Genomic DNA, 21216 nt, shown 5'->3' on the forward strand with positions numbered 1-21216 from the left:
TGCCATGACTTCAAAAAAATTTTATTAGCAAGTACTTATGAGGTTAAAAACAGACGCAGACCCTTCTAGGCAAAGGATTGTAAAACCACCAAGATCCATTCCATTAAAAATCAAATCTAAAACGTTTAAAAATTTAGGATAACGGACAGGGTCCTCAGGCCGATTCCGGCCCTAACCGCAGTCCTCCTCTGTCACAGCTGTGGGGCTTTATCAGCTTCTGAATTCTCAGGGGGAGCCAGATCAGCCAGTGACTTTTTAAAGCACCAAATTGAGCATGGCTCTTGAATTTCTGGTTCTCTCCAACGTATAAATTTGCTATTCCAGATCTTTTTGGGGGACCACCTTGTTTATTCGCAACATTTCCTGTGCTTAATCTTACAGGAGCTGGGTGGCGGGGCACAGCTCAGGCCACAGGTACTGAAGCTTCAAGAGTGGAGAACATTAACTTAAAAACCAGATATAAAAAGGAGACGGTCCCCTGGGAGGACCTCGATCCTAATGGTACAATCAGTGGGACGGTACCGAAATTCCTAACAGCCTTGAGGCAAGGCGGTTCCAGGACACTGATCTCCTAGGAACACTTCTTCAGGGCCCACAGGTAGGTTATTACCAAGTGCAGCTGACTTGGTTCTGGCCAGGTACAGAGAGGGGCTGCTTCGTACATACACTGGTTGTTCTCCAGAGCAAGTCCAAACCAGACAAAAAAGGAGGTGCAGCCCCCCTAACAGCAGAAAACCCTTCATCTGGCCAGAGCTCCAGGCAACATCCATTCAGAGAACAGGAAGTTAGGAAAGCCGTAACTTTAACACTGGAGCCACGGGAGTGGGTAAGTCCTCCCAGGCTCTCACTGAGTTGTATTGGAAACAGCTAGATGGGGGCAAAACTCAGAGGAAGGTGGTGCTGACCATTAAGTCGGGTACGTTCTAACATGCAGAAGGGAAAAGCCAGCTGGGAGGAGCAGGCAGAACTGTGGAAGAGGATCTAGATGAGACACAGTCTCCGAGAAAGAGGGAGAAGAGATGCGCAGCAATCCAGAGACAGGTGAGGAATACATGCTCATCACACACGATGAGGAAGCCTCTATTCCGTGAAAAAACCACATTGGTAGGGGGAGCACTAGAGACAACAACAAAGTTCAACTCCAAGGCAGACTACTCCCAGGGACAAAAGCAAACCAAGCACGTCAGGTAACAGGAGATGCAAGCAGGAGCACAGCAGGTGAACAAGGTCACTGGGCCACCACGTCGGGCTGAGCAGGTCGTATGGCGTGCACGTGAACGGCACTTCCTGCGGCTGTGCAGTGCACAATCCATTCAGCTGCACTCAGGGACCCTGACAGTTCCCACAGGGGAGGACCTAGCTTGTTGGGGGTCTTGCTTTGTAAAAGGGATGAGACCTTAAGTATAAATATCAAACTGAAAATATAGACTGCAATAGAGGGATGAGCCTAGAGCTGGTCCAATGTATCCACACACCACACGGAACTTTTCCTGGCGGTGAGGAATGGCAGCAGAGTGCAGCCCAGCCAGCGCCTTTAACGCAGAGACCATGTCACCGTGAAACATCAGCCCAGAAAGCAGGACTTAGAAGGGAACTTACGTCTATGCGGCTCAGAAGGATTCCATTAGCGAGGTGCTGTGTGGAGGACCGACATTTCCTTATGTCTTCCCAGAGTCTAGTAATTATACTCACTTACCTATTTGGACGTAATGCTCATCAAGGATCTTCAAACTGGCAGCTAAGAGAAGGAATGCCCTAAGTGGAACACACATTCTTTGTCTCTTCCCGAACACCAGTAAAGCTGACAAAATGGCAGCCAGCTCTGTGTCTCAGTAACAGGTAAACGCAGTTAGGATCAGTCCACACTAAGGAACGGGTCTGGGCAGCCCGAAGGATCCTGTCAGCACGTCTGCAGGCTGAAGTCCATCCGCAGGCTGTCCATCTGCACCGAGTTAGGATCCCTGGACAACACCCTACCAACAGTCCCCCCAAAACCACGACACAAATCAACTGTGGTTATCTGAGGCCCATCAAGCATCCAGAAAGAGGTTCCATGTGTTACCTGGATATTATAAAAAGAGCAGAATTAGCGCAGTGTCGAGCATGCCAATCTCATTCCCCTCTTCCCGCTGTGCAGCTTGTCCCTGTGTGCGGCAGGCGTCACCATGGTCAGGTTACCCAGGCGCACAGCCAGGAATGCTGCATTCCCCGCTCGGTGTCATCTCTAGAGGGTGGAGATGGTAACGTATGCTTCTCTCTGGCCCCGAGAGAACAGAACACACAGCCCTATGCAGGACACACGAAAAATGTTTTTTGTACTGACAGGCCTGGCTGGGCCAGTTAGTTATTATAGGGCTTCACATCAGTTGTGGAAGGACTTAGGCTAACTCTCTGCAAGTGGTGAACACTCCCGAATGTGCAAGAATCTCTCAAAAAGGTGACCCTCACGACAAAAAGGAAGTCTGGCTCTCAGGAGGCTTTGGGAGAGGGGTGTGAAAATGACTTGCAGCAATGAGCAATAATCTCAGCTCTCTATGCCTAGCTAGTCATGTGTCCAGCTGCTTACAAGAGGGAAGAAAAATCCCACATCTTTCAGTTTTGTAGGAATTTCACCCTGAAGTGGAGTTTACGTTAGAGCAATTAAATGTTAGCACAGCCCTGGAAAGACTAAGTGAGACATTTCTAGGATGCATTTCTTTGTGGTTTTATGCATGTTACACTGAATGCAGAGTACCGTTAACTTGATCTGAATTTATTTTCCCGACCTCTGACAAACTTCTAAGAGTAAGAAACATCAGGTTTTACTCAAGCCCTGCGCTCCCCTCCAACTTAACTGTGTTCATGGTCCTGCACAGTGATTTATACAGTCAACACATCTCAACTCGATTTCGCCACTGAGAATATTCCAGACTGAGTGTCACCGCACGCATGATCACTAACTGTGTTCCCAGCCACCTCCCTGGCCTTGCCTCTCCCCTCGGGTCCACTAAGTGCATCCCAACGGACTGCTCTTGTTAGGCCGCATGTTCACCAAGTCGTTCTACAATCATTCATGTGGCATCTGTTGTGAGCAAAGCACGGACACAGGTGTACGAGAACATGCAGACACATACAACACAGCCGTCTGCCTTGAAATCTAGTCTAACTAGAGAAATAACATGCAGGACTAGTAAGAAATCACAGGGAATCAAAAGAGCAAGGGAGGAAATTGCAGCGTGGGTAAGGCGGGAGGGCACCCAGACCAGGGGCTTCTAACCTAGAACGTAAAGGATAAGATTCCTGGGGGATAAGGTAGGGAAGGAGCAGCCCAGGAAGAGACACAGCACCTAGCAACGAGTGGCTGTGAAAATCAAGACAAACTGACCAGACAAACTGACCAGAAGCAAGACGCCAAGCAGACGATACCAAATAACTGAAGGCAGGCGAGGATCTCCGCGCATGCGGCCCAGGGAAGACCACACGTGGAAAGTGCCAGTTCAGCATGCGATGGTGTGGCGTGAATCATTCACTTAAAGCAGAAATAAGTACATACAAATCAAGTAGCACTGATTCAGAGCAGCTATTCAAGCAGGAGCACACCTGGTGAACAACAGCTCCTGGGCCACCACGGCGGGCTGAGCAGGTCGTATGGCGTGCACGTGAATGGCACTTCCTGCGGCTGTGCAGTGCACAACCCGGTCAACTGCACTCAGTGAGCCTGCCCGTTCCCACAGGGAGGGGCCTAGCTGTCTGGGGGTCTTGCTTTGCAAAAGGAAACTCAAACGGGACCAAGGGCAAGAAACCAAGTCTCTCAGCAGACTGAAATCAGCTGCATGGCTCAATCTCTTGAAATAATACAGAAGATACACGTAGGTACAAGGCAAGGCATTCTATTACTGAGAAACACCGGGAGGCCAGACAGGGGCCCAGATCACAGGTAAGTGGTGTGAGTGCCAAGATGAGTATGATTCTATGAATATTTTAGTAAGTGCTGTGTAAGAATTCTTACAGATTCTTGGCGTGTACACCTGAAACTAATGTGGTTTTACTACAAAGAAAATAAAAAAAAGAATTCTTACAGCTTTAAGAAGTGTATTAGTCCCAGAGTCTCACACCACCATGTCCCCAAACAACTCCAACTACTGATGGAGTTTAACTGGCCATAGGATAAAATTACTAGAAACTAAAACATGTCATCACATCATTATTTAACAAAAAAAAATTTATTTTTTTAATTTTTAAAAATTTAATTATTTATTTTTAAAAACGTATTAATAATACTAGTTACTGCTTCCTTTCATTACACACAACATTTCAGCTGCATTATAACTATTAAAAGCTTTAAGCTTTAGTCTGGAAATCAGGTTTTCTGAGCACCAAATATTCTACTAGCAAATTCACTTTTTTGGGTGGGTGGGTAGGGGGGTGTACTAACGTGCAATTTTATTTAATACACAGAAATTGTGTAGAACCAACTGGCCAGAGAAAAACCTTTGTTTGGTAGTAATATCTGCAGGCCTTTTGACATACACTTTACTTATCTCACCACATTTAATCCTCATGAAACCCTAAAGACAGTAATATCTATAAAGGAAACTGACATTTAATGAATGATTTCTAAGCACAAGACACTTTCAAAGCTGTTCAAATATGTAGTATTACCCCATTTAATCCACATGATAGTCCTATAAGGGAAGTACCTTTATTATCTGAATTTTACACGTAATACAATTGAGAACTCCGGGACTTTCCTAAGGTTACATTGCTAATCAGAGGAGTCTGATTTCAAGGGTTTACACCACTTGGTTCCAAAGCCCAGGCTCCAGACCACAGCTTTTCACTGTTCCTGCAACTGGTGTACATGGAATAAACAACACTGTTGACACTACTGTTAGAATTTCGTCAAGTATTGTTTAGTGAATGACCAAAGACCAGCAATGGCCAGAAGCAAAGATATGATTAAAATACAGTAGTTCTCTAGGGGTCGGGACCCAAATAAGTCACTATTTTCAAAAGACTTAATGAGCTCTGATGGCGAGTTGTTTAAAAATGCTGAAAAGAAACACTGCCACTCAAAGTTACAACAGAAAGTATTGCTGCAAAACAAACAGAAAACCAAATAAACAAAGTAAAATGCAAGGAAATGAGGTTAGGGTGAATCATATCCCAAGCCTGCCTAGGTTTTAGAAAATGCAAACTGAATCCACTCCAAGTAATTCTGCAATTTGATATAGACAAAGGTTTAATTTTGGTTGAAAAGATTCTAGATATACATGGGGGTGGGGGTGGAGAAACAGTCTGTAAGTATCAGAAGTGACCATATTGCTAAATCTGAATAACTCAAGATCGACACAGCTTATTACCTATTAGTACACACATTTAATAACGACAACTTACGTGGTCTTAAAATTTTTTATATTCTGTTTTGCTAATCTCCAGGCTTAAAGGATTCTAGTATTGCTTATTTTCAAATCAAAATCTGCTCAAGGAAGGTAGAGGAGGAGGAGGAAGAGACTTACTGGGGTTCAGGGGTGGGCAAACTTTTTGACTCGAGGGCCACAATGGGTTCTTAAACTGGACCAGAGGGCCAGAACAAAGCATGGATGGAGTGTTTGTGTGAACTAATATAAATTCAAAGTAAAGGAGCGGAGGGGAGAGCAAGAGAACCGGATAGAACAGCCGGATCTGGCCCGCGGGCCGTAGTTTGCCCACGGCTGGTTTAGAGCATGAAATAAAGCAAAGGCCCACCAAGAGCCCAGGTTGATTACTGATCTAGTATTCTTTACATTCTAATCCACTTCTTGCACAGACGGAGGTTTCTGAATCCTACAGCGAGCGTCTTTTAGAAATCATCCAGACTAAAGCATTCATCTTAGAAAAGCAAAAATGGTTCAAACCCACATAGTTACTGGCCACAGAGCCAGAAAGAGTGGGCATCCTGACTCCTGGGCTTTACTCTTCAGGCACCCAGTTCCCGTGCACGCACACAAAGGCCCGTTTAGAGAGTACCTTACTGGAAATGCGGTAACTCCCGAGCATAGATTCACTAACTACTTAAAGAACACTGTGGTGGGGAGATAAACACTTTTGCCTTAAAAAATTTTTTTAATTACTTAGAAAAATTAGATATGAGGTGATTAACACCACTGATCATTAGGGAACTGCAAATTACAACCACAATGACATATCACTACACACACCCACGCATATTCAAAGTACTCACAACACTAAGTGTTGGCAAAGATACGGAGAAACTGGAACTCTCACCAGCAGTTAATGGGAATGTAAGTTGCACATTTTGGAAAACTGTTCGCACTATTTACTAGACTAGAAACACATACATCCTGTGACCTAGAAATTAAATTCCTGGGTATATGTTCCAACAGAGATGAGTGCTATGTCCAACAAAAGGTATAACAATGTTCATATCAGATTTATTCATATTGACCCGAAACTAAAACATCTTAGACATCCACGAAAAATAAAAAGAAAAGTAAACTGTGATACATGCATATACTGGCATACTCTTCAGCAAGAAAAAAAGAATGAACTTCTGCTACTTAAAACAACATGATGAATCTCACAGAAATAAAGTTGAGCCAAAGAAGCCAGACATGAAAGAGTACATGGTACTGTAATTCCATTTATAAGAATAGATAAACTCATTTAGGGTACTAGAGGTAAAATAATGGTTACCTTGGGGAGGGGAAGGCATTCACAGGAGGACACAAAGGGAGTCTTCGGTGATGCTGGGAATGGGCTGTATTTTGATCCGGGAGGTGGGTACATGGTTGTACACATACGCAAAAATTCATCAAACTACTTACGATTTTGTGGACTTGGCTATACATAAGCTACGGCCCATTTCCATGGTATCTTCTGCTCCTTGTCCTTTCGTGTCGCGGGACTTTGTTCTTTTTCGTTGCTGTCCATCTAGTACCATCTTGTATGAATGTACCGCAATTTTCCTTTTTCTTGGTGTGGAACATCTAAAAAAAGTGTAAAAATTTAATTTTTTTATCCCAAGTGCACATCTTATCCTCTCACTGGTAGACTGCTTACTAAAATATTAGGAAATAAACTCCATTTGCAACATTAGCCACCTTCTTCTTTAAGCATGAACAAGTTGCCGGGTCCACATTTATTTGTTGCCAACCAGGGAAGGTTACTGTGCTAAACTCAAGGGCAGAGTGATAGGAATGAAAGTTTTTCTCAAAAACAATATATCAGAGGAGAATAATGTTAGCTTAGAATGACCCCTTGTGAACCAATAAAATACTGTATTTAGAGGATTGGTCTATGATGAATGAACTTACATTATTTCATAGAACTTTTGAGAATGGGAAAAAAGAATGAGAACCAATCCAGATGGGATAAAGGAAGCTAACTGTAATACCATAACCTGATGGACACCAGGTAACTGTAAAACTCCAACCTCCGTCTCTCTGTCTGCCAATATTACTAACTGCCTGGCACTGTGCTCAGCCCTTGATACCTATCCTCCCAATAATGCGATGGGGGATGGTTCCATTATCTGTTTCACAGGCGAGGCGACTCAAGTCTGCCTAAATAAGGTCACAAATATTTCCTCCTATGTTCTCTCCTGGAAGTTATAAAACTTTCAGGTTTCTCCATTGACATCTTCGATGCCTTTGAAGATCTTTGTTTATGGTGTGAGGGATGGATCCGCATAATGAGAATAGGTGGAATCACTCATTAAAAGTGTGTGTAAGAGCGCCCTAACCGGTTTGGCTCAGTGGATAGAGTGTCCGCCTGCGGACTGAAGGGTCCCGGGTTCGATTCCGGTCAAGGGCATGAACCTTGGTTGCGGGCACATCCCCAGTAGGGAGTGTGCAGGAGGCAGCTGATCGATGTTTCTCTCTCATCGATGTTCCTAACTCTCTATTCCTCTTCCTTCCTCTCTGTAAAATATCAATAATATATATATATATTTTAAAAAGTGTGTAAGAGCAGCCCAGCCTTGGCTCAGTGGTTGAGCATGGACCTCTGAACCAGGAGGTCGGGGCACAGGCAGGGATTGTGGGCTCGATCCCCAGTGTGGGGCGTGCAGGAGGCAGCCGACCCATGATTCGCTCTCATCATTGATGTTTCTCTCTCTCTCCCTCTCCTGTCCTCTCTGATATCAATGAAATGGAATGAATGAAATGAAGAAATAAAGTGTGTAAGTGCAAAGGCTGGATGGAACCCAGGGAAAAAAACAACATAAAGTCAAGGCATCTCGAGCGAAGCAGCGGGAGAATTCTGAATAATCAACACCAGGTCCTCAGATAAGCAAACTGGTCTTGGATGACGCCACCAGCGACCAAGGGCATTGACAGTAAACACGACCCGTGCCGCTCTCGGAGCCACGTCTGAGCTCCAGAGGAATTCCCCCTGTGGAAGCACCGGCGAGGCCTGAAGTCCCCTCGGGCAGGAGGAGCTGGGCTGCCCGACGCCAAGGGCGACCGAGGCTGGTGCCGTCACGCCCCCTGGGACTCTCCGAATCGGGTCAGGGGACAAACCCGAGGAAATCAGACCCCACGACCCGCCGGGGGGCGGGGTGCCCAGCGGAACCCTCAGCGGGGAGGCGGGCGGCCTGGGGTGCCCAGGGGAACCTTCAGCGGGGAGGCGGGCGGCCTGGGGTGCCCAGCGGAACACTCACAGGGGAGGCGGGCGGCTTGGGGTGCCCAGCAGACCCCCCAGCGGAGAGGCGGGCGGCCTGGGGTGCCCAGGGGAACCCTCAGCGGGGAGGCGGGCGGCCTGGGGTGCCCAGCAGACCCCCCAGCAGAGAGACAGGCGCTACAACGACAACAGAACAAAACGGCGGGAAAAGAACTGTGCCCTCGGGCAATCCCGGAGCAAAGTCGGAAGGTCCCGCCCCTCTCCCCTCCCCCCCTCCCCCTCCATCGTGTCCGGAGGAGCAGGGCTCCCTCACGTACCCTCTGCTCCGACAGGGATGCGGAACCACTGGCCTCGTCCCTCCTCAGAAGCCACGCTGGGGTCTCCAGGCGGACTAACCTCCGCGCCCCGGTTGCGGGCGGGTCACCTCAGGTCCAGCCGCGCCCTGACCTGCCGACCCGACCCTCCCGCCCCGCTCACCGGCGCAGAAGCCGGCGTGCTGTCGTAAAGTGCCGTGAACGCGCTGGCGCTTTGCGGCACCGCCGGTGAAGCGTGCGGCGTGGGTCCTGGCTGGGCGCGACCTGGCTGCTGCTCCCGCGGGAAGACTGCAGGTAGCACGTTGGGGAGGCCCGGGACCGACGCCGATTCTCTCGCCGGGTGATTGCTTGCTGCTCGGTTTGGGGAGCAGGAGGAAAAGCGGGATAGGGCTGCTTAGGAACATTGATTCCTACCCGATCCTTGTTTAGGAGGCGGGAAGTCAGCTTCCCCAGCCTCACTCCTTGGGACCCGCGGAGCCTCCAGGTGTGTGTTGGTTTTCATCCTCGTGTGCATCGCTAGACTTCGGGTATCCTCGGGGTAGCTGACACCTGTCTTTCTTGTCCATGTGTCCTGCAGCCTCCCACCCCCCTGGACTTTGAAATGCTTTACCTGATCGGCTTGGGCCTGGGAGATGCCAAGGACATCACCGTCAAGGGCCTGGAAGTGGTGAGGCGCTGCAGCCGGGTGTACCTGGAAGCCTACACCTCGGTCCTGACCGTAGGGAAGGAAGCCCTGGTAGGTGCCAGCCTGCGGCGAAGATTGCCGTCCAGCAGCCCGTTCCATGACAGCACCAAGCGGAACCGGATTTGCGGGTCTGCTTGTCAAACCCTTTCCAAGACACCCCAGGCTCCTTAAGGGTTTGGGGAGCGTGGGATTGTACACCAGCCAAGGGACCTGGAGATGAAAGGGCGTTTTGTCTTACTTTACAAGTCTAATTTTATGGCTTTCTCCAGGAAACAGGAAGGGAGAGTTATTTTCACCCCCGGGGATGGTTATCAGAATCCCTTATTTCATGAGATCGCCCAGAAATCCTTTGTGAGTGGAGGGCCAATGAGGGGCGGATCCAGCGTTCATGAGTTGGCTACCTACCTATTCAGAAACCACGCTGAGAGCCTCGCCCTCCAAGTATTTCCATAGGGAGTGGTAATTGCCTTTCTGCCTGTGTTTATCCAGAGAGGTCTTACCTTTAAATAGACAGCTCCCAGGAAGGCCTGTAACCCAAACACCTGTATGTGTTACGTGATCCTGGTGCAGTAGCCACAGCGTTTGTTGGTGTATCCTACGTTATAGCTGGCTGTCATTAAGGGCTCGTTGAATTTTGGAGGAGGGAGTAAGTGTAGGTTTATCGTCAAACTCCAAGTGCCATGTAAATTAAGACGCAAAGGATCGGTGAGCAGGTTCTAGGAGGAAGGAGGGAATCTTACAATTGCCTAGTCTAGCAACTCTTCCAAACGAAAAGGGGCCCTAGAAAATTTCAGGTCTTCTATCCTCTCGGCGTCACAGCCCAACAGGCACTATCATTTCTATATCCTCTAGTCTTCAAGGTTAAACTGGAGATGGCGAATCTGATTTTGGTGTTTACATCTTGAATGTCTTTAGGCAATTTCTGTGGATAAATACATGCCTTTGGTATAACGTACCTGTGTGCACGATACAGAGACGTAGACTATGATGTTTGTTTGCAAGTGGCTCATGATGTGTCTGTATTATACCCAGGAGGACATACATAATAATGGAAAATTTAAGGAGCGGGAGGGGGGGGACTGTAAAATTATATTGCTGGAAAAAAAAGTTACATGATCTTATTTAAGTCCACATTCTCGCTTTTGCCAACTAGGTAGTAGAAGCTGTCTCACGTTAAATAATTAACTAGTTATTCATTACAATTGGGATGGATGTTGCTTCGTGCTGTGATGGTCAGGGCATACTATGGAATAGGTGGGATTTGAGCTTTGTTTCAAAACAATGCATTCCTAGTCTTTTTGTTTTGTTTCTTTTAGTCACATTTATCTCGTGGTCCAAATAGAAAATGGTCATATTTATGCAGCTCTGCAGGGTAAATGGAGGAAGCTGTGCCTCCGTCCTCCTGGCCAAAGGGGACTAACTTCGGGGCCCCAGCTCCCTGCAGGGAGCAGAGCTGAACTCCGCCTGGCTGTGCCCCGTTTGGTGCCTGTGAAGCTGTGCAATCGGCTAAGGTTCTGTGCTCCAGGCAGTCATGTAGCTTCTCCATGCTCTTCTTCTGATCTGTAAGGGATAAAAACATAGTGCCTGCCTCCTGCTATGGTACAGATTCAATGGACTCCTGTACTGCCTAAGTTTTCAGAACAGTGCCTGACCACAGAGTGAGCCCAGTGTAAGTGAGTTAGTACACATGTTGTTATTGTAGATAAGATTTAATAAGGGGATGACCGTAGGGAAGGAAGCCCTGGTAGGTGCCAGCACATTTCTTGCTGAAGAAAATATAATCGTGAGCCAGAGCATGGAGGAGAAAAGCTCAGTGTTCACTATATTCGTTCTTGGGCATAACTAAAATATCTTCCGTTTCCTCCCGGTGTACCTATTCCCTCTCTTCCTTCCTAACCCACTTCCCCTGGACACCAGCTCACTCTCTCCTGGTCCTGTCGAAAGCTGTGGATTGATCTTGGAGGGACAGAGAAAAGGACAGTGAAGGACTTGGCACTGAGAAAACTGTGGCCATCAGCTATGACCTTTATTCCCTTCTTCCCCATCTGTCCTTATCCGAAATGTGAATCTTAGAAAATGACTTAAAAGGTGAGGTTCTGGTCCCTGATCAAGAGTCACTCCATCTAGATGTGTGTAGTAAAGGCGAAAATAAAGAACATCTTTCGTCCATAAAACCATCATCGTCGCTGGGAATCTCCGGAACATTATCTCTAAGCATGGCAGAGGAGAGGATCTTCCTTTCCCATTGGAGAAACAGATCCTAGTTAAGCCTTAGGAATACTTATCAATCCCTCGTGGAACGATAGCCTTCATCTTCAGATGCTGACTCATTGGTCCATTTAGCCATCTGCTTGGCAGGCCATTGAGAACCAGACACTCCTTCCCTACAGCAATCCTTACAATGTGGGACTCAGCCTATCATCCTTGTCACATAATCCCTGTGATTCTAGCAATCTTTATCCGTATGTCAGGAATAGTATTACTTAGCTCTGCATCCACGCTCACTGCGTTTGAGTCACACGTCACCGCCCAGGAAGTCCGTTACAAGACTCCTGACCTTGCGGAGTAGCTGTAACCACTGCCCGACCACCAGCACAGCAGGCCCTCCTCGCCGGCACGCTGCCCTCCAGGGAAGGTCGGTACCGGGGCTTCCTTCCCCTGAGTTGACATCCGGGGATAAGCTCCCGGAGCACTTCGTATGGAGGCTTCCTGTACGTTCCGAGTTCTCTTTTTCCCCTGCCTCTCTTCTTTCCTGGCAGTAACTAGGACATGCCGTTTTAAATTAGTCTTTCCCGCAATTAGATAGGAATGTTTGCTGCTCCTGTAAACAACTAAATCTTCGTTTTCTCTCATTTGTCGTTGGTGTGACCTTTTAAGCCAAGGTCTCCTAGATTTTCCCATGGAAAATTTAACAAAACCCAAACTACCGTGTACGTTTATAATTATTGTTTAATACAGTTGTTCTGTATTACTGTGTTTCTGAAGGAAGGCTCGGGCATACATACAGATTCTCCGTTTACCCTACAACGTTCTGCCTGGTTTACTCGATCCAAATTTAGAGGTAGATTTAAGATGCAAAAAGCCTCAGATGTTGGGAGGTCTGCCTCCTCTTGGGATAAGAAGAGAGCCCCAAAGACAGAGTTTAATTGCATCATGATATAGACTGCTAGCTCAGTGATGAGTTGTATTCAATGGTCTGTTTGGATAACTGCCAAAATCATCTACACCAGCCCCAGAGAAAGATTGGTGCACGTGTGTCGAAATGGTTCCCGGCTGTCTCATTTTGATACTGGACTTACATCCACAGGAAGAGTTCTACGGAAGGAAATTGATTCTCGCTGACCGAGAAGAAGTGGAGCAAGAAGCAGATAATATTTTAAAGGATGCTGATGTCAGCGATGTCGCGTTCCTTGTGGTTGGTGATCCATTTGGGTAAGTCAAAGCAGGTATTAGCGTTTTAATTGCATTTCCTTTTTTTAAAAAAAAAATCAATAAGAATCATTCCGTTACATTGAAAACCTTTTACCTGCCAGGTTTGGAGGGGAGACGCTGTTTGCATGGGCTCTGTCTAAAAACGTGTAGTTTGAATTTCATCATCTTGGATGTTAATGAAGAAGAGGTGTTGGGAGGGGCGTGCTCCTAGGCAAAGGCGTGTGTACCGTTGCTTCTGCTGTTCTTTAGGCCGTCACTTAGGCCCATGATGGAGCTAGTCTATCACGCTTAAGTAAGCGTGTTACGTTATCGAGCGTCCTACCTGCCAATTGTTTCACAGGCAAATTGCAAGCATCTCTGCTTCCTTTTGTCTAGGCCTTTTCCTGTCTAATCATCTCATCTTTCACAATATTGCCGTCCCTTTACTTGCCTTGAATTCAGCATCTATCAAGCTCAGGTTTCAGTTTCTCATGCCCACGGGGTGCCCTGTCCCTCCCCATGACTAAGAAGATGGGCTTCCCTTGTCTGTCGGGCATCATCAATCTCTGATGTCAAGCCAGACAGAAGAGTTCTTTGTCTCCAGCTGGTGACCCAGGATTTATGTCGCACGTTTAAGGAACATAAGGATAATCTAATCACTGTGAGCCCACCCCCAAGGATGTTTTTCAAAAGAATGGAGTTATGGTGTGCATGTGTCTGTTAGAAAGAAAGTGATTGATATCCATATGACGTGCCAGGGGTTGGGTATCATTATTAGACTTGGATCCTTTCAGACGTACCGTACAGCAGCGTTAGCTATCGTCACCCCCACTTTCTATTTAGTAGAACAGTAGATTCTCTGAGACCCTGCTCACCTGCCACCTCTTCCATGGACCCTCCCTTATTTCATTCAGGAGTAAGTGCCCCCTCTCTTTTTCTGGATTCTTAGGCAATTAATTTGTCCTGTGCCAGTGAGTGACCAGGTATAATCCTGGATTCCGATTTATGTAATAATTGCTGCACTCTGGTTATTTTTCATTCACCCACTGGATGACTATTGGGATATAGTAGTTGAGGATACAGTAGTTGGAGACAGGATGGGAGGGGATGTGTAAATTTTACTTGGGCCTTGAAGAATTAGCATATGGGCGGATGCTATGGGCAAACCAGGAAGGGAATACAGAATGCAGCAAGGCACTGCAATGCCTCTTTGTGGATGACAGCAGGAAACATGTCCTTTGTTTACATTTTCAGCCCCTTTCCCCTTATTTGGTTAAAATTTTTTTTAAAAAAAAGGAAAATTGTACAATCTTAAATTCTTTTTAAAATATTTTTAAGCTGTAGAAAGTAATATCTACACTAATCAAAGAGAAAGATGCAAATTGACCATACCTTCGCGATGCCCACCAGCCAATCAAGAGTGGGTAAGCAAATTAACCCAATAAAGATGGCGGGTTAATTTGCATACGCAGGCACCGAGCAGCCAGGGGTGGGACACTTGCATCTTGGCAACAATGCAGGCTTTCTGCACCGCCCCAGCCACTCTGGGCCTCTGGGCAGCATGGGAAGGTGGAAAGGCGGCTCCGGGCCAGAGCGAAGGCGGTGCTGGCAGCCAGGGGAAGGAAGGCCCATTCTTGCATGAATCTTCGTGCATCAGGCCTCTAGTATAACATAAATGATCACATGGTTTTTTTATCCTTATGTGGGTGCCTTTTCCCTCATGACGTACACATGCAAAAATACACCTTTCTTCACCTGTTTCCGGGTGCCCTCAGGTAGGTCATTGGGGGGTTTCCACCTCATGTGATGCATTTGGACAGTGCTGGGCACCTCCTAACTGTCCAGTAAGCATCCACATTATTATCATTAGCCCATTTGTTTCTTCTTTGTAATTAAAGCCTGCCACATGGGGATTAACGTATAGGATTCTTCTCTCCTCCCACTTGCCCATCCCCACAGGTTAGATTGTTTTCTTATGGTAGACTAGAGGCCCGATGCGCGAAATTTGTGCAAGGGGCTTGGCCCTTGCAGCCACGGCCGCTTGCCTCAGCCCTCACAGTCCCAGCTTCATCCAGAAGGTTGTCTGGAAGGACGTCCAGAAGGTCGTTCGGCTGTCCAGTCTAATTAGCATATTATGCTTTTATTATTATAGATTCTCTAAATCAGGTTTAAAATACCAAGAAAAAAAAAACAGTCAAAAGTTTCAAATGTGGACATTATCGTGTCAAATTAGTTTTGCAAAGGATGGTGCCAGTTTATAGCTTCCGGCAGTTCACGAGAGTATCATTTTTACCAGGTCATTGCAAATATTAGTGAATTTCCACATCTCCAACCATACTTCTATCAAACATGGCAGTACAATGTCTGCAAACTAATGTGCCCATCAAATAAAATTTACCAGAAGCATACCAAGTCCTACACATTGAAATTGGTCACCGTGATGTTCGTTATTTTATTGATGCCGTTGATCAAAACATTCTTGGATCTCCTCTTAAACTTACCTTCTTAGCAATTCCAAGGAACAAGCATATGAAGACGCATTTATTACCATTTCTGGGCATGTGACTATCCACAGTCGTGTGTGTGTGTGTGTGTGTGTGTGTGTGTGTGTGTGTGTGTGATTGTGACAGAGCCACGTGCCCAGAAATAGTAATGTTTGTCTTTACGTATGCGCACGCGTGCACACACACACACACACACACACACACTTTTCCAGCCACCATAAATGAAGCATTTTCCCGAGCCCTGGCATGGAAGGAGTGCTTAGTATACTGGTTCAAGCCTGTGTCTCAAACCATTTTTTTTACTTCTCATGAAAGCAATATAATCTAGATAATCGTGATGATAAAATACCAGTTATCGTCACATTTTTATAGCGGAAATCTGGGCACTTAATCACATTCATGTCAGTTCCACAGAATCAAAGCCCTTTGCCAGGTCATTAAGTCTTCTAGCACCCCAACCGCATCTGGTCATTTTAAATGAACTCGTGATAGAGATACAGTTTTCAACCAGATTTCCTTCCTGCTCATCTATTTAAATCACTCACCAAAGCCCATCATTTAGTCTTCCTTCATCTTAGTGATAAGTCGTGAAATTCTGTTGGCTGTGCTAGTAAGAACATTTTTTTTTTTTACAACTGCCATCCGTGTTATTTTTTAAAAGCCTACTCTAAATCAAATTAATGGTTGATTTTCATACTCGTTTTTATTGTATGTGGATGATTAAAAACAGGCCTCCCTGGGGGGCGTTCGTTAATCTGCTTGTGACGGCCTCCTGGCGTGCCAGCCCTTGATCTTCCTACTTGGTATGCCTTGTCCGAGCGTCTCAAACATGCTAATGTGGCCGGCCCAGCAGGCCTGGGCTTTCAAGGGGAAAGGCCTCTTTAGTAATGCAGTCTGGAGCCATGTGGCACATTTCAGAGCCTCTGCATTTATATTTATATGCAGGGCGGGCAAAAGTAGGCGTACAGTGGTGAGTGCACAAAACAGTTTATTCTGGCATTGCTATTCATTATTAGAGTTGTTTGTATTACAACTGTACACCTACATTTGCCCACCCCTGTGTATTCTCTCTTCACCACAATCTACCTAATTATAAGCATTAGATTCAGCTCATAAAAGGAAAGGCAACAGGGAAGACAGTTATATATACTGTGACTGCCGGATGGGGGTGAAACCCGGCTGGTTCTATCAGCTACAGCTCTATCAGCTACAGCTCTAACTGCAACCACCAAGATCGACAGGCTGTGCACACGTTCTGGGTATCCTGCCATGTTGGATTTCAAGTACAAAAAACACCCCTCAGAACAGAGCAGAGACCAAGAAGTAGCTCTGGCTCTGCCATATTTGGGCCCTGACCCTGAAAAGTTGGGGAGTCGCTGCTCCGGAGTTCAGCTGCTGGCATCCATCCCGGGTGTCTGTGCAGGTGCCCACGGGCCACAAGAAGCTGCCCTTCTCCCTGGAGCTGCCACGGCGGCTTGGCTTGCGTTCCAGGTGCGGGCAGCCTCGCCAGGGGCGTGTGTAGACTGACTCTGCTCCTGCCACAAGCCCGGGAACTTGGGGAAAGCAGTGCCCGTGACCTTCCGATGGACGTGAACGCGTGATGTATTACAGCGTTACTGTCTTAAAGAGTCAGTTGACCCCAACCTGGCCTGTTCTCATCCCAGGGCTACGACACACAGCGACCTGATTCTGAGGGCCACGAGCCTGGGCATCCCGTACCGAGTCATCCACAACGCCTCCATCCTGAACGCCGTGGGCTGCTGTGGCCTACAGGTAACCACGAAGGAAGGGGTTTTTAAAAAAGGGTTATTTTTCTACAATTATTGTATTTCATGGACTCTAAGACATTATTATTTTATGCTACATTTGTGTGTACTCAGTTTTTTAATATTAAAACTTTTATACTGTTTTTCTATAACTTAAGGTCCCCCCTCCCCCCCCTTGGAATAGACCATTGAAATTAACTAGAGAAAGATTTTTTTTTTTTAAATATATTTTATTGATTTTTTTACAGAGAGGAAGGGAGAAGGATAGAGAGTTAGAAACATCAATGAGAGAGAAACATCGATCAGCTGCCTCCTGCACACCTCCCACCGGGGATGCACCCGCAACCATGGTACATGCCCTTGACCGGAATCGAACCTGGGACCCTACAGTCCGTAGGCCGACGCTCTATCCACTGAGCCACACCGGTCAGGGCAACTAGAGAAAGATTTTAATCACACATTAATACGTGCCTACCTAAGCAGTGAATACAATCTAATTAAAGGGGTTCAGTGCTCCAAAAGCCTCCGCCTTCTCCTGAATGCCGTGCTGGGCCTTGCGGAGCCCACGCTTTGCCAGGCAGTGTGACCTTCTGTGCCATCGGGGCCCTGGGCTGCAGCATTTCTTAAAAGACTCTATGAAAGAGCCCAAAGCCATGGATAGTAAGCTTTTAAGCCAACTTTGTGGTCATTAGTGTGCAAAGTTAGTTATTTCTAGTCCAGCAGTCTTGGTTCTGAGGGGTTAGAGCAGCCTTGGGCAAACTACGGCCCGTGGGCCGGATCCGGCTGTTCTATCCGGTTCTCTTGCTCTCCCCTCCGCTCCTTTACTTTGAATTTATATTAGTTCACACAAACACTCCATCCATGCTTTTGTTCCGGCCCTCCGGTCCAGTTTAAGAACCCATTGTGGCCCTCGAGTCAAAAAGTTTGCCCGCCCCTGGGTTAGAGCAAACAAACGTTTTCTTGTTCCACGTCATCTTGTCCTTTTCTTGGAATGATCGGAACAGCTGTATGTGTTCACTGTCACAGACGAACACCTTACAGCTGAGAAACACCAGGGCGGGGCTCCAGGTTCTCAAAACGCCCAGCAGGGCTGCGGCCTTGCCAGTGGCTGGTGCTTGGAGATGTTGTTGACCTGAATTTAATGCTTAGCTTCGTCGTATTGGCTTTGGGTGTGGTAACATCGCTGTCTGGATCCCAGTTCCCTTTGGGAAAAGAAAGATTGCTTTAAAAAACAAGCAATGTTAGGATGGAATCACATAATATAAACAACACCGTAATTATTAGTAATGCGCATCGTTAAACTAGCATGACGTGGTAGGGCAGTGGTCGGCAAACTCATTAGCCAACAGAGCGGCAAACCACGGCTCGCGAGCCGCATGTGGCTTGCGAACCGCAGTTTGCCGACCACTGTGGTAGGATTTCTTCCTTTGCTTGCTTCTGCTGGCAGAGTGGGCAGGTGTGATCAACTAACTGGCCTTTTCCATCTCTGCTGTCCATGAGTCTTTGGAATGTTATGTAGACAGGTGCGGGCACCGGGAGGAACAGTTGGCACCGCTTGTACTCACTGACGGCTCTGAGTTACCTTAAGTGCTCCGGAAAGAGCCCGCGGTCACAGCGGCTTGCTCAATGGGGACACTGCTCGCTGTGCAGGCAGCCGGAGAATGAATGGGGTAGAGGAGGCCGTGTTAACTCGGAGAAGGGGATCAAGGGCAGTGCAGAAAATAACACAGTGCCCAAATGGGGCGTTGACTATTTCTGTAATCACAATAAAACATTAAGACAACAAAAGCCTGCGTTTTCGGTTGCGGTTGACTTCAGGACAAGGTTGTAAAATGTTCTCGTCATTACGTGGCACATCCACTTTCTCCGGCCGTTGCGCAAGTGACCTCGCTTGTTGCCATCAGCTGCTCTGCTTATGTAAGGGGTTTCTGCTGTGGCAGCCAGCACGTGGCCTTCAGAGGAGCTCTCCCTGGCGGTCTTCTAAAGCATTACCTGGGCTTTCTTGTTGTCCCCGGGGCTGCGGGGAGGTGACAGCCTAACCAGCCCAAAGGCTAAGCCAGGTGGTAAGTGGACCGCGCCCGCACAGGGACGTAGCCTCGGAGGGCCTCGTCCAATTTGCTCTCTAGTCCGTGAGTCACTGCGGAATTATTTTTGACCGCCTGCTAAATGATGGGCATAGGAGAACATTTTTTCCTTCATTTCCATTTCCACCAGAGCTTTTAATCCCCGTTTTAATAGCCATCGTTCTCCTCCATTCAGAGTTGGACCTGATTGTGCCATTCTCCGACTCAGACAATCCTGGTAAACCCACCCTGTGCACCATGCTGAGCGCCGTGTGTGCGTGTGTGCACGTGTGTGTGTGTGTGTGTGTGTACTAAACCCACCCTGTGCACCATGCTGAGCGCCGGGTTTGCGCACGCGTGTGTGTGTGCGTGTGTGCATGTGTGTGCGTGTACTAAACCCACCCTGTGCACCATGCTGAGTGCTGTGTGTGCGTGTGCGTGTATGTGTGTATACTAAACCCACCCTGTGCACCATGCTGAGTGCCGGGTGTGCGCACGCGTGCGTGCGTGTGTGTGTGTGTGTGTGTGTGTGTACTAAACCCACCCTGTGCACCATGCTGAGTGCTGTGTGTGCGTGTGTGTGTGTGTATACTAAACCCACCCTGTGCACCATGCTGAGTGCCGTGTGTGTGTGTATGTGTGTGTGTGTGTGTGTATACTAAACTCACCCTGTGCACCATGCTGAGTGCCGTGTGTGTGTGTGTGTGTGTGTATACTAAACCCACCCTGTGCACCATGCTGAGTGCCGTGTGTGCGTGTGTGTACTATATCATTGACTCCGCCTCCCATGGCACTTTATCACGGTGCCATGCATATAACTGATATGCAACAAGTATCCGCTGCGTTGAATTGCTTATTTATTTATGTATTTATTCCCCCAAGTTGTATCTTGTCTTTGGGATTATGTGCTTTAAATTACAATCCTTTCATTTAATTCCTCTATGGATTCGCTCATGTGTGTGTGAGAATATAAATCTCGTCATCTTCTGTCTGCCTAGTCCTTTGGTTTTATGTGCCTCGTGTGCGGCCCTGTGCACAGTCTTTCCAGCGTCAGCAAAAATCCGCGTGGCGTCAATGCTCAGCAGATGCATGAGGATGAAAAACCAATGCCAAGACCAGGAGTCTGTACGGAAAACCAGTAACTCGCGATTATGTGGTTTAGTGGCGCTTTTTGACAAGTCTGCTAGCTCAGCTTTCTTTCACTTTACAGACTTAACTGATCTGATTTCGAAAGCACAGACATATAAGAGATATGTGTGGGGCTTAATAGTGGTCTTAGCAAGTTAAATTTACTCATTTCTCCATGTGCAGAGAAGATATTTTTTAACTTAAAAGTGACAAAATAATTTTCACTTGGATGTAAAACAATGAAAGCGTTAAAGCCTAATTAGAAAATGGAGTTTGCAAAGCCTCTGTGCTTTGGAAATGAAGGGACTACTGGTGGCAGTGAGACGAGTTAGAAAACCATGAACGTCTTTCAGGCAAGTGGTGTTGAGGGCTCTCAGGGAAGAACACTCAAGTCAGTTTCTAGGTGCATTGCTGAGTAGGAATGGACAGGAATGGACACTGCCGAGCTGGAACGGACGGGCTGGCTTATGGTAAGCTGTCATAAGGTAGACATGCTTGTTGGAGGCAAGTTGGGCAATAGTTATCTTCAGGTAAGTTGCTCAGTGCCATTTTAAATATTGCCCAAGATTTCCTACTGTGGTCGCTCTGTCCCTGCCATCTCAGCCTTCCCCAGTGCGCAGCTGCCACAGCCTAAGTCTTACCCTTCCTAATCCCGCTGACAGCCTCTCTGCGGAAGTCCCCGCAGGTGCTCCGTCAGAGGGAGGTGCTGCCCTGACAGCACTCACAGCCTCCGTCTCCTCTGAG

The 21216-nt window shown here is 47.2% G+C and overlaps 1 protein-coding gene and 1 long non-coding RNA gene across 3 annotated transcripts in view; one reads left to right on the forward strand and one right to left on the reverse strand.

Moving 5' to 3' along the window:
- Positions 1 to 9104, reverse strand: LOC308237938. The gene is made up of 3 exons (XR_013959501.1): positions 8919 to 9104; positions 6807 to 6968; positions 1 to 2062 (listed from the first exon to the last, which is right to left on the reverse strand). It is a non-coding gene; the product is annotated as an uncharacterized lncRNA (long non-coding RNA).
- The window catches only part of DPH5 (diphthamide biosynthesis 5), a 21514-nt gene continuing 9231 nt past the window's right edge, over positions 8934 to 21216 (forward strand). The window contains exons 1-4 of one of the 2 annotated variants that reach the window (XM_080649332.1): positions 8934 to 9399; positions 9493 to 9651; positions 12908 to 13032; positions 17180 to 17288. In XM_080649332.1, the coding sequence (XP_080505458.1) occupies positions 9517 to 9651; positions 12908 to 13032; positions 17180 to 17288 (369 nt within the window). In that variant the 5' untranslated portion in view covers positions 8934 to 9399; positions 9493 to 9516. The remainder of the gene's footprint in view (positions 9400 to 9492; positions 9652 to 12907; positions 13033 to 17179; positions 17289 to 21216) is intronic. The other variant, XM_080649333.1, reaches the window with a different exon arrangement.

The sequence above is a fragment of the Plecotus auritus genome (genome assembly GCF_963455305.1).
Source record: "Plecotus auritus genome assembly, chromosome: 12".
Taxonomy (NCBI): Eukaryota; Metazoa; Chordata; class Mammalia; order Chiroptera; family Vespertilionidae; genus Plecotus; species Plecotus auritus.